The 14,099-nt window shown below is 39.7% G+C and overlaps 1 protein-coding gene across 1 annotated transcript in view; it reads right to left on the bottom strand.

Annotated features, from left to right (window-relative positions):
• The window catches only part of BOD1L1 (biorientation of chromosomes in cell division 1 like 1), a 51,456-nt gene that overhangs the window by 12,219 nt on the left and 25,138 nt on the right, over positions 1–14,099 (bottom strand). Inside the window, exons 11-17 of the mRNA XM_033105421.1 lie at positions 12,218–12,282; positions 10,773–10,857; positions 6,820–6,863; positions 5,268–5,328; positions 3,241–3,311; positions 2,541–2,613; positions 996–1,075 (exon numbers count right to left, since the gene is read on the bottom strand). Coding sequence (XP_032961312.1) covers positions 996–1,075; positions 2,541–2,613; positions 3,241–3,311; positions 5,268–5,328; positions 6,820–6,863; positions 10,773–10,857; positions 12,218–12,282 — 479 coding nt within the window. The remainder of the gene's footprint in view (positions 1–995; positions 1,076–2,540; positions 2,614–3,240; positions 3,312–5,267; positions 5,329–6,819; positions 6,864–10,772; positions 10,858–12,217; positions 12,283–14,099) is intronic.

Genomic DNA, 14,099 nt, shown 5'->3' with positions numbered 1-14,099 from the left:
AAATTTAACATTAAAAAAACTTATACAAAATTGAAGGGGAAATAAAAAGATGCCCTCCCATAAGCTGCTTCTCTCCAAACCGAGGAGCACAATCTCAGGACGGGGCAGGGGGTACGGCCTTAAAATTGAGAAGCCCGCCTCTTTCTTCGGCTACAACCGACTGAAATTCATGACCATATGTGACTTTCCCTCTTTGGTTGTTAAAATTCTTTTACTACTTTTTATTTATTTTATCACTTATTAGGAGAAAAAGAGACTTTGAATTGGTTTTAATGAGCTGGAAGTCAGCTGCATATAGTTTTATAAGCCGACTTAAATACTTTTGGAACAAGGTGGAAAAAAATAAATTAGGGAAAGAGAAAACAAGGCGATGGAGCTAGTTGGGAATAGACAATGAGAAGTACTGAGTCTGAGAAATGGAAGAACATCCAAGAAGAGGTATCTACCAGCAACCGGAGAAAGTCGGGCCTAGAACAGGAGAAGGTAGGGGCAGAAATAAAAATCTATAAGCCACTTCCCCGAGTCTTAAGATGGAAGTAAATCATAGGAGAGAAAGGTAATGTATAAGGTCCATCCCTGGACTATACATATTTTTAGGGGTAGGAGGTAAGGCAGAGAGATGGCGGAATATTAACATTTTGAAATAATATGTGTCACTGTATTTCCCTGTTGTGGTGGTAAGTGTATCGGTAATACAGCATACTACACTTTGGAAGAAAGCACCTAGAAACCTAAAGAAGTCAGTATTATGTTTGAATAAAAAGCTAAGCACTGATTATATCTAAACTGTGATAAAATATAATCTTATAGTATAAAATTATAAAGTACAATATTTAGGTTTTTTTTGAGGCCTAAAAAATATACAACTTTTATAATACAGGGATTATTATAAGAGATACATAAAATAAAAGGGATACTGAAACAATATTATTAGTATTCACAATGATATAATCAGGTTACCTACTGAATTTAAAATTAATATGTGGAAAGAATACCTTTGTATCTTGTGGCTCAGCTTCAGAACACGGCCTCTGTGCGGTTTCTATTTTGGAATCCAGGACATCTGGATTATCATCTGTAAATCAGTTTGGACAGAACCACAAAGGAATAAAAGTTAAATGAAAAATGAAATGCACAGTTCTATTTTAAGACAGTTTGAGACTTCTTTCTTAGGTTTGTGATACAGTGAAGCCAAAGTTATTCTAAATGTATTTATAATGGCATGTGATTTGAGCCTTGGCCCTGACAAAGCCTAAAATATATATATGTATATGTATATGTATATTTACATATATATACATGTATACATATATATATAATACACAAATATGTATAAAAAATATATACATACATATAATATAAAAAATACACAAATACTCAAGTGACATCAACTAAACAGCTGGTTCTATGGAAAGGGCAGGGTCCCCAGAGACACACTAACTTCCTGAACCAGTAACGTAAGGGTACAGCTTAGTGATTAAGACCATGGGCTTGGCTAGGATTCAGATATACTTGGTGGAGATAAAGTCACAATCTCTCAGAATCCCATTTTCTTTTAAAATGGTGATAATACCTAACTCACATAGTTATTGTGAATGGGTATAAAGTACCATGGATAATACCTAGGCACAGTATAAACTCAATAATTATAAAATAATTACATGTTCCTCAACCAAAAAAGAAAAGTATCTATTCTTTCTCACATGCTATTTAATAAGTATTGAATTTGTGCTTTGTCTCAGGTATTCAAGTATAAAAGTCTCTGCACTGCCCAATATGGTAGCCACTAACCACATGTGGCTACTGAAATTTAAACTAAAATTAAATACAATGAAAAATTCAGTCTTTCATTTACACTGACCACATTCAAGTGCTCAACTGTCACACCTGGCTAGCAGCGACTGGACGAGAGCTTTTCCATCGCTGCGGCACATTCGACTGGATGGCATTGTACAGACCGCAGGGAAGTGAACAATGAAGCACAGAGGGGCTATTAAATGCCCCTTTCCTACAGTGCTTCACTAGCCCTGCCGACCATTTGTTTATTATGATCTCAAATAAGGAACTTGGTGGCACCTGGCTGGATCCCAAGCCCAGGTGACAGAGGGAGCTTGGGTTTGTGTGAGTTTCAGGCATTGGGTCTTCCCCAAGAAACAACCTACTTTTAGGTCAAGTCCAGAAAAGGCCCTGGAGGTGTCAAGTCAGTCTGGAAACAAACTAGACTCTAGAGCTGCAAAGCAAACAATTACAATTGACTCCTGAACAACGTGGGCTTGATTTTTTAAAATCTGCATGTAAGCAGACCTGTGCAGTTCAAACACTCATTGTTCAAGGGTCAACTGTGGTTTTGATCCTCAGTTGGGAATTGGTGTGTGTAGGGCCGATTTAAATTACACTAGAATTTCTGACTGTGCAGGTGATCATGTTGATCATCGGTCAACTGTACTACCCTCTAGAATTTTCTGTTATTGGCCCACTATATGTGAAAATAATGTGTTTCCCAAAGGTGGCTGAAACAGAAAGATAAATACTCTAAATACCCAGTTCATCATCTGAAGAGGGATAATGCTTCTTTCTTTTTCTTTTAGGCATATGTCTTTCTTCCTCTTCAACCTGGAATTAAGAATGACTGTGTGTTAAAGGCAATAGAATTTGGATCCAAATCTACTGAAACGAGGGCACATTATATTAGCTTCTAGCCTTTGGAATAAATTTTTATATACATTTTTAAAAATTCTAGAATACTACTTTTGGTATCTAGATTTCAATTAGACTCATTTTCTTGGCTTGAGTCTTTTTGGGGGGGGGATTTGAATGTAAACGCATAGAAAATATGCAAATCTGTTTCTGGTACATACTATATTTTAACAATTCTAAAATATGTTTTTTAAAAAAATATTTCTCGTTTTACCATCTCTGAAGTCAACCTGTGTCTTACAATTGATGGCATGTCACAAATAAACTGGTGGTTTTTCTCCTCTCTTAATGGCCCATTAAAGGGTTGATGAAAGGCAGTACATGAAAAAACATTCTTGACTGTACAACATGGACATGTCCAAATAATCCTGGGAACTGTCAAATTACCTAAACATTACAGGAGCATAAACAGATAAAAGTGACATGGAGAACTCTGAACAATTCCATTTTATTTTTAATATATACAAAGAAGTAAAGCCTTTGTGTGCAGGTAAAAACACTATCTATAAAATATGAAATCTTGATTTTCTTATGAAAACCCACCTCCTTAGGATTTGCTTCAACACTGTGACCTCTGACAGCTTCTGTGTTGTCTTTTCTACCATTGGAGATCTCTGAGTAATAAATAACAAAAAGGAAAAAAAAAAAACCTTAAATATTTATTCATTCCAATACTTATTTGAAGGGTGTGTGTAGCGGGGAAAGAACACTTTACAAATGATGGTGACGGGACCCTCATGACAGTGATGTCAGGTAAGTCTCAGGAATTCCATTTCTAGACGTGAGTAACTGGGCTCAAGGAGCAAGAGGGTCGGTGGACTTAACACGGCAGACTTGGCAGCCGTGTTACCACCCAGCTCGTGTAGCAGCACAGTAACAAGTATGAAACAGTCAATACCATAGACAAATATGGGAGAAGGCATGGAGTGACAACTGGTACACCAACTGGGGACAATCTGGCACGTTCAGTAAAGTTGAAGAGGTGCCTATCAACCCAGCACTTGCACACCTGGAGTTACCGGTACACCACATATGCACTGGGAAGTAGGTACAAGATCACACGTGTCAACATTCTTTGTAAGCGGGGAAAGTTGCAAAAAACTGAAATGTCCATCAACAAAATAAACAAGAATAACTGGTATATTCACACAATGGAATACTAAATGGCAATTGAAATAAAGTAACTAGAGTTGTACAGCATCAACATGACACAATTTGGGAATGAAATGCTGAATAAACAAATATGTAACGTGACGCACACAACATAATGCCACATATTGTTTATATAGACATATACAGCAAATGCAGAATAGTGGTTCCCTTTGGAGTAGATAAAAGGAAGAGAGACTGGGATTAAGGAAGGGGATAACGGGGATTCAACTGTATCTGTAGCACTTTAAAAAAAGCATCTGAAGCAAGTATACTAAATTTTAAAATATGACAAAACCAGGTATGGCGTCACACATTATAAAACTAACTCTACAGGTGATTAAGACCTAGTTCCCCATTCTTGGAATAGGGAATCAAAAAATCAGTAGGAATAAACACAATTCTATTCTCTATGTGAGCAGACAATTATTCCCCGGGCGTTGGCAGCCTCCAGGGTTGCAAGGAATGAGGCCTGACCCCTGGGAAAACACCTACATACTGTATTCTGCTGTGTATAATGTGCACTTCTTTTGCCCAAATTTGTGAAGGAAAAAAAAGGATGCGCATTATACCTGGGTAGTACTAATTCCACATCTATATAAATGTTTTTAATTATTTTATTTATAGTTGTGAGTTAAAAGTGTAACTCTAGAAATCAATTAACAATATTCATATGCAAAATACCTTGGAATATGATAATCGATTTTGTTGAACTTACCAGGAACTTGCAACGAGGAAGAGTTCTTGGCCTTCTATGATGCCTAAATATTGTAAATTTGTTACCGGTGCATAAAATTTCTTCTACCTTGTATCTGTTCTTGTGTTTTGTAATTATTTGTTACATAAAATTTCTTGTACCATGTTAAAAAATAAATACTAATCTTCCTTTACAATACAAAATACAAGCACCTAAATATAAACAAATAAAAATTTGAATTAAAAAATTTAAATGATCTTTTTCACCTGAAAGTTTGGGCCAAAACCATGGGTGTGCATTAATACACGGGAGCACATTATACACAGCAAAATATGGTAATTGTGGTGTCTCTGAGGTGTATCAAATTGAAACTTCCTGTCAAAAGTTAGCACAGAACGCCTATGGTACAAACACAGGGGACTAAACATTTTGTATTCACACTGGATTGAGCCCACTGTGAGGTTACTGGCAAAGTTCTAGTAGCTATTTAAGGCAAGGCACCACTTATAAGCTGCATGGCCCTGAACAAGCTACCGGGCCTCTCCACAGCCTGCCCTTCCTCAACTACAGATGTCATGCTGCTAACACTCGCATTACGGATCACATTAATTAAACGAGAGAAAATGTGGAAGTAATTAGCACAGGGCCTGGCACATAGAAGGCACTGAACGAATGGTAATTATAATTACTATGAAAATTACTGCTATGAAATTCATTAACTTACCTTCTTTGTCATGAGATTTGCTGTGAATGTCTTCATTTGCTCTTGAGCCTGAATTTTCGACCTAAACATACAATAAAAAAGGTTGTTTATGGATAATCTGCCAAGTCTTGAAGGCAGAAAGGAAAAAAGAAAGGTAATTTCCATCATCTGGCCGTTTGTGGGAATGCTGAAGGAGCTGGAATACGTGTTCTTTTCTATTTCACCCAGAAGCTTAAGAGCATAGAGCATCTTCCTTCTGAAGAAGTTTTGGTTTAACAAATTATCCCACTGTGCTTATTCTCGTCTTTAAAATGTTTATGGCAAGAGAGTAAGAAATCAGAGAGAAAATATTTCTGAATTCTATGAATTCTCTTCCCATCCAACAATCCCTCACGATTTTTTACTTAAAAATGCTAAAGGATTCTGTCATAAGATTTCCCCTTGGCAAATCTTGTCAATTGTCCTTTTTTTCTTTTTTTACTGAGGTGAAGTCTCAGAATGTCCTACAATGTTCTAAATCCAAGCTACAGAATGTCATGTGTATTTCGGAAGGATGGTTGTGCCTGGATGGGGAAAGGCAGCTGCTGGGGTTCAGGGGTTCCGGGGACCTGGGAAGTAGGATGGAGCCATGCTGGGGGACCTTACAATTGCCTCACTGGCTCTGGAGGGTAAACCTGAATCAAACCAAGTGGGCTTTTCTCCTCCTCCTTATTCAGCAGACTGTGTACGTGTGTCTAGCTATTAGGTTGGTGCAAAAGTAATTGCAGTTTAAAAGGTTAAAAACAATTGCAAAAACCGCATTTACTTCTGCACCCACCTAATAGAAATGGGATGCTTTGGCATTGAGGACTCTGACGTCACAGCTGTCGGGTAGTAAGACCTCTAGGGGCACTGGAAAGAATGTGGCTGCCCGCGATTTGCAAGCCTTTTACAAAATGTTCACTCTTGGTATGATATCAGGTCCCCTATAAATGCATTCAGAAATAAGAAAAAAATGTCCTTTCAAGCACAAAAGGGATTATGAGAGCCACATGTGGGGGGAAAAATGCATATATCGCAATTATAGTTTAGTATCTTTAGAAAGAAAAGCTTTCCAAAAACATAAAGTGAACTTTAGTTTTCAAAATAAAATCTGTCTACATCACCCTAACAAATTAACATCACGGTCCAATTTGCAATGTCATTGTAATAATAACGAACAATCGAAAGTTCATAGTTCTTTGAAGAATTTCGTTAGCACCCATGTACCAGGTGAGTTTTCTAGTCTGAGCGATCTGGGCCTCTTCTATTTCCTTTGTTCTATTTCATGACATTGGCCTAAATTCAGTGGGGCTGAATTCAGAGTGAGTTTTACTTTTTTAAGAAAACAACTACATTTCATGACATCTGTGGATACAGTTGAATGTGGAAAAGAACAAGTAAAAACTCTCATCAGTATGCTGAACTCCAGTGGACAGCATGCTACCAAAAGCCTCCTGTCTCCTAAAAAAATGCAGACACCCCTCCCCAATCACTCTCAAAACACCAAAACAACCCCAACAATGACAACAAACCAACCACTACAGTGACTTACACTCAGTGATTCATTCACCAACAAAGGCTCCCTCTGTACTTCAGCTGTTCAAAAACAAAAAATGAGAAATAAGGAAACGGAATATTGTTTCTGAACCAGAGAAAAAAATTTAGAGCGTTTTAGGGCAGTTAGGTAGGACTATGTTGCTAAGTGGCCTAGTTGCCTCTATGAATTATGAAGTTCTGACCAATTATTTTCTACAGTCCATGTTCTGTCACACTACCAGAAAAACAACAGAAGTTAATGCCACCTGACTTTTTACAATGGCAGTGGTGCACTACATAGTACTGATTTACCTATGCTGATCGTCTGACGCTCAGAAGGTGGAGACCTGTACCGTGAAGCCACAGTGCTACACTGGTTCATTTAAAAATAATGCCATCGAGTGAAAAGTTAGCTCTTATCCCTTCCAACAGCAAAGGTCTATTTATATTCTTTGGAAACTTGAAGTGCAAGGTACTGTTTCTACTCAACAATGACAGGACACACATTTTTCTTCTAAAGCACTTCCTTTTACGTAAGTAGATCTCTTATTGAACCATACCCAAACACAGTAATCTGAAATATAACTGTGGGAACAAAGGACTCCAGCACTCCCCAAATGTTACCTTTTTGACAATTAACAAATGGGATGTTAATTATTTCTACTATAACACATGCGGACACATTTTAACTAATGCATCTATCTCAGTTTTGGAGAGATCAGTCATCGTTAGGGCTTTAACATGCCAGCACGAAGGGCTTACCAGGTCTTGGGGTGGTCTTCTGGGACTGCCTGATAGACACTTCAGCTTATTAGGCTGGCAGGTCACAAATTGTGAAGGCTGCCCTTTCTGGTGGCTTTGACCACTGCAGGTGGTCCCGGGTGAGGGTTCAGACACACTGCTTACACACTGCCTTTCTCTTAGCTTTTTCCACTAATACACACCTACTCATCCTTCAATATTTGGCTCCAAAATGGAGAGCGGGGGTGGTGACAAGTGCTTATCAAAATTCAGAATATATGTATTCACTTTTATGGAAATACTTGGGGAAACAGTTACATGCATATGGAAATTAATTGAGGCTTTATTTATAATAGTAAAAACTACAAAACTGGAGATTACTATAAGACCTAACAAACAGGAAAATTCATTGTAGGTTACTGTCCAAGCTGTTGAGCTAACAGATGAAGTCAATCTGTACACAGCGACAATTGAGGATGCCCACAATATATGGCTCAGTAAAAAAAAGGAATTGTAGCACTGTGTAAATATTATGACCTCACTTTTGTTTAAATACACAACTGTACTCACGAGGAGGGGGGACTTTATTGTGCACGTCTATGTAGCTTACTTTCTATAACTGAAGGGCAGGGAGAGCTTGGGTCAGCTAAAACGGAGGCCGTCCCCAAAGCCCTGCCCAGCTGAGGGAAGCCCAGAAGACATGAATGGATCTTTGTTACAGGCAGCACCTCCTCACGCGCCTGGCCATTTCGGCGAACCCCCGAGGGCAGGACTGCATTTGCCATCCTGATTTTCCCAGTACTTTCACTGGCTCACTAATGTTTATCGTCCCCGTGAGTAAGTTAGCGCTGGGACGACTGCAGGAGACGCTGTAGCGCTCTGTCCTTCCTCAGAGCCCGGACTGGCCCAGGGCAGTGTGCTCCCAGAGACATCAACTCCACTCTTGCCCTGGGGACAGAGCACTTGCCTTAATTTAAGTCAACCAGAAAGTTATAGTCACTAGTCACAGCAATTCTTTGAGGGGGGACACAGCTACTTAATCCGAATTCGAGTAAGTCTTCGGATTTTGGCCAAGAACCACAGGACAAAGATGTTTTTCCAGAGGCCATGAACAAGAAAGCAATGACCTCTGTTGGGGCCCAAGGAAGAAGAAATTGGGCCTTTTCAAGATGTGTCTCTGGGGATATAACCGCGCTCTCAGATCACCTTGCCTTTCCTTTTCAGCTTTGTGGATGCTATGGACCGGATGCTTGTGGCCCTCAAATTCACGTATCAAAACCCTAATCCCCCATGTATTTATTTGGAGGTGGGGCCTTGGGAGGTGACCAGGTTTAGATGAGATTGTAGGGTGGGGTTCCCAGGATAGGGTTAGTGTCCTTATGAGAAGAAGAGACATGAGATCTCTCTCTCTCCCTCCCTCTCTCTACATGCACCATGGAAGGGCATGTGTGGCCATAACCAGGAAGAGACCCTTCACCAGGAACATGATCAATGATCAGGCTGGCACCCTGAACTCGCACTTCCCAGTCTCTACCACCACTTGAGAGAAATACTTGTTGAAAGGAACACTTGTTGTTTAAGCCACTCAACCTATGGAATTCTGCTACAGCAGCCTGAACTAAGACAAGCTAATACATTTCCTTTACAGGGTTTTCTGTTACTTGCAACCAGAATCACCCTGATACTTCCATCGGATTTGCACTGACATGTCAACATTGTAAAAAAAAAAAAAAAAGAGAGAATTTGCTTTTAAATTTGGTCTAATACTCTAAGGTTCTTATTACTATTTTTCCTAGTGAATGTGTGAATCAGAAGAAAGTGTAAAATAATGACTAGAGTACAAACCATAAACAAATCTCTATTGGCACAATTCTCATTTCCATTTTCCTAACCCACTGGTTCTCAAAGTGTGGTCCAGGGATCCCTAGGAGGTCCCGAGACTTTCCATTAAGAGGTCCAAACTGTTGTCACAATATTACTAAGATGTTATTCACCTTTTAAACGCATGAGTACACAAAGGAGTTTTCCAGAGGCCACACGATGCACCTACGATTATCTGAAGAGACTAGTAAAATCCAGCCATGCACGGTACGTGTGGTGCTGGACTCTCTCCATATACTTCAACCAGGACAACAAATAGCAGCACATCGAATACAGAAACAGACATGAGAAACCAGCTATTTTCTATCAACCGAGAATTAAGAGAGATTTGCAAAAATGTAAACCAATGTCACATTTTTTTATGTTAACTTAGAGTGAGTTCATTATAATGAGTTTAATACGTATTTTACAGCTTGCTCAATTTTAATTTTTTGTTTGATAAATGGCAACATGTATAATCCGTATGACAAAAGCTCTCTGGGGTCCTCAATCATTTTTAAGGGCGTAAAATGGTCCCGAGACCAGAGTTTGAGAGTTGCTGCCCTGATCCTTTCTGACACTGAGGCTCTCCCCTAAAAAGTCTGCAGTGGACCCTAAAACTGTGGCACATACTGAATGTCAACTGTAACTGATACATTTAAAAAGGAGGGGAAAGGGAATAAGAGGTTCAAATTTCTAGGTATAAAATAAACAAGTCACAGGATGTGTGTGACATACAGCATGGAAAATATAGTCAATAATATTGTGACAGTGTGGTATTATATCAGACGGTTGTTGGACTTATCGTGGTGATCACTTCTTTAGGTATATAAAAGCTGAATAACTATGCTGTACCCCCGAAACTAATATAAGATTGTATGTTAGCTATACTTTTAATATAAACCAAAAAAAATTAATAAAATAGAATTAAAAAAGACTGGCACTGAGAGACTGAGAAGAGGCTATGCAAACTTGCAGTGGATTTGGTGTAGTCACTGGGGGAACGGCCAGAGTCCACAGGCCAAGAGTGGCGGAGTTAGAGAAGCAGGCCCAGCCCACGTGCTACAGACCTGCCTTTGGAAACGAGCTGCAGTGAAAGCGCCTGCAAGTGCAGGAAGGGAGACACAACACTTGAGGAAGAGTTGGCTCAAAGAACTTTCTTTTTGCCACAAGGACTAGGAGATACCAGATTTAAACAACTACCTTATATAAAATTGATTGCCGCTTCGTAACAAAAGGTATGATATGTTAAATTCATATGGCCTGTCAGCTTATTATTATGAAGCAGCTATTGATCTTAAGCTGCAATGAAAGGTAAAATCACATGCAAGGAAAAAATAATGTGAACAATGGCTAAAAAGAGCTTACCCATTCCAACCAGCTTTCTCCCACATGGACTTTCTGATGGGGCTAGAATTTCATGATCTTTCTCTTCCTCTGATGGTACAAACATCTAAAAAGTCCAAAGCACCATAAAAAACAAGTTAACTGAGGTTTTTATAACAAGAATGCAAGGCTAACCTCACATGAATTAAACCAAAACACCCAGCATCTTGTAACAATATAAAGTCTGCTTTTATATTGCCAGCCTTTAAAAATAAAACAAAACAAAAAATCAAGCTAATCTCACGCATCAATGGCTGTCCTATTGCTTTAAATTAAGACTCCAACTTAGTACTGCACACAAGGCCCTTCCTGGTCAGGTGCTGGTCCTTTCCAGGCGTACGTTATACCACAGCCTACCTGGAACCACTGCAGTGTCTGGGACTCACCATCAGCCCGGCCCTTTCCTCTCTGTCTAGAATACGCTTCTTTGCCTGGAAGGCTTTCTTTTCTTTCTCCTCTGGTAAACTACTACTACTCTACAGTGGTACCTCGGTTTTCGAACGTAACCTGTTCCAGAAGACTGTTCGAGTTCCGAAACGTTGAAAACAGCCGACAGCTAGGCCTCAGGATCTTGTACTCAGCAGAAGTCGCGTGACATGTTCGACTTCTGAGGTGTGTTCGAAAATTGAAGCATTTATTTCTGGGTTTATGGTGTTTGTAAACCGAAATGTTCATCAACAGAGACGCTGGAAAACCGAGGTACTACTGTACTTACAAAATTTCACTCTGTGTCCTCCTTGCAAGCCCTCCCATCTGCATACCCATTGCTCCTGCTGGGTAAGTTGAGCCCCCATGCCCTGTTCACGGCCCCCTGCTTACCACTATCCTGTCATGTATACTTGGCGGGAGCCACGGGATCAGGCTGGAAAGGGAGCATGAAGACTAAATTATGTAAACCACATTGGCCATGATTAAAAACTAGATTTTATTCAAAGTATGATGAGAAGCCACTGGAAATTTCAAGCAGAGTAATGACGTGACCTATTTATGTTTTTCAGGGTAACTCTCAGGGCTGTGCGAATCACAGATTGAAGGAGGGACCTGAGAAGAAGGAAGTCCAAGGGGGACACACCTGATGTAGTGGCTTAGACTACGGTGGAAACTATAGAAACAGAAACAGATGGACTCACGTTATATTTTGGAAATGGAACCTGTAAGAACTGACAACGGATTACATCTGGGGTGACAGGGAGAAACTGAGGGTGACTCTTAGGTTTCTGGTTTGAGTAAATGGAATTGATAATGGCACTATTTACTGAGATTATTGAAGTTCTTTGCTCCCCCCACAGGATGTGACAACAGTAATACTTAAGCGTCTTTAGTACAATGAAAATAAGAGCTATATACTACTGAAATGGACATATACCTATATGGGGAAAGGTCCTTACACCATTCACAGCTCAGCGTAACTGAATTTTCAGCCATACCTCAGTTTTCAAGTCGGCTTTCAGTTCCAATCCTCCCAAAACATCCAATGGAGACTCTTCATTGCCTAATGAAATTCAAACCATTAAACCAATTTAAGAATTTGCCTACAAAATACATCCCGAATCAAAAGGTAATAAAATGTTCACATCTAGCACACCATGCTCCTTTTCCTGTTTTATTTGGCTTCAGTAAAAAATGATAAAAAGGAATATATATGAAAAATCTCAGAGGAAAGGCAGGGATCATTTACTTTTTTTTGCCGGGTGTGGGGTGTTGAAATTGTTTCTTGCTGTTAAGGTGGCTGACCAGAAAGAACGATACAGTATTATTTGTGGAGAAATCTTATTTCCAAGTGTTTCTCTACAGTGATCTGTATAAAGTTTGTCCCTAAAACAAAATGTTCTGGGCCACTGAGGAATATTCTTGATAAAGAAGGGGATTTATGAATAGACTCACTTCACTTGATTTATGCTGACACGGTGAAATCAAACATAAAGTTAAACAACTGTGAGGCAGACAAAAAGAAAATGGAATTTTCTCTGGTGGAGACTCAAGCTTGTCCCTGTCTTGGACCGTTCTTTCTTTCACTCCCCTATCCTGCGACTTGTGGCTTCCAGTTTGTCTCACATGCCCACACATAAGCCTCCAAAGAAAATCCTTCCTTTCTCCAAGAGGCTGCAGGCCTTTCCTTGTTAAAGTGCTCCTGTTTTTGCTGCTCCTCCTTTGGGGAAAACAAAGGAAGGAGGAAGGAGTGACAGATTGCAACAATCAAGTAAAACTTGCAGAACATTTAACTTACCCCAGCCTAAATTGAACGGAAAATTTTAAACTTACTTATTTCAACCCTTGCAACATTTCTTACTGTCTCCTATTTAAGTCCCTATAATGAACAGGACTGTACCTAGTGGCCTCAGCTTTCTGAGGCTGCATTACAGGATATTTAAGGTCTGTTCCAGTTTCGAAGCCCAGGATGCTACAATTTGTACAGGCAGAGTGGGCGGGAAAGAAATCAAGTCCCTGACCCCCCTCAAGACCAGCCCACGTCCCTTTGGGTCCCCACAGGATCCCGTGCTTAACTCACTTCTAAGAACCTGTCACACTAGTGTCACTGCCTGCCTCCCTGCACTGCTGGACGCGCAGCTATCTTCCCACCTCGACTATCTAACTTTGTGTCCCCATAGCCTAGCACAGTAGCAGCTGGTATAAAGTGTCCCAAGTTGGACGGAATAGTCAGTGACTGAGCTCAAAGCTTACACCTTCAAAGTTACCAACCATTTCTAACAAGACCCGCACTCTCTGAAACCTGTCAGGAGAGAACATGTTTCATTTCCCTTTCAACCAAGTTCTAAACCAAAAGCTAACTCATTTTACCTGAACAATAAACTCAGTTATAAAAACAAAAGCTCCCTTGATTAAAGGAACCAGCTGGATTGAACTGCCACGTGCTACAAATCTCTTCAGTCAGATGAGAGTTGAAATGATATTTTGTGCTATTACCCCCATTCCATACAAAAGAAAACTGAAGTTCAGAAGTAACTGTTTTCTAAAAGACACCCAAGTATCATGCAAGTTACTTAAATTCTGTGAACCTATTTTCTCATTTGTAAAATGAGGGTGACGAAAAAATACTTATTTCACAGCGTTGTTGTAAGGTATTCATTTTGACTGACGAGAAACCTGAAGGTCAAAGAGTTCAGTAACTTGCAGCTGTCAGTCACGCACATGACACATGGGGCCAGCGGGCTATCCATTCCTCAGCTTCCTGCCTGTCTTCCTCGCCCATGAGAAATGGGTTTAGTTTTAAGCTTTCAAACACAAGTTTGTTTTAGAGAGCTTGACCTGCAAGTTCGATTAGTTATGTTGTGACATTCTGGAACCAAA

Source organism: Rhinolophus ferrumequinum, chromosome 5, assembly GCF_004115265.2.
Source record: "Rhinolophus ferrumequinum isolate MPI-CBG mRhiFer1 chromosome 5, mRhiFer1_v1.p, whole genome shotgun sequence".
In the NCBI taxonomy this organism is placed as follows: Eukaryota; Metazoa; Chordata; class Mammalia; order Chiroptera; family Rhinolophidae; genus Rhinolophus; species Rhinolophus ferrumequinum.
The sequence above is the reverse complement of the archived record's forward strand: the minus strand, read 5'-3'. Positions and strand labels throughout refer to the sequence as shown.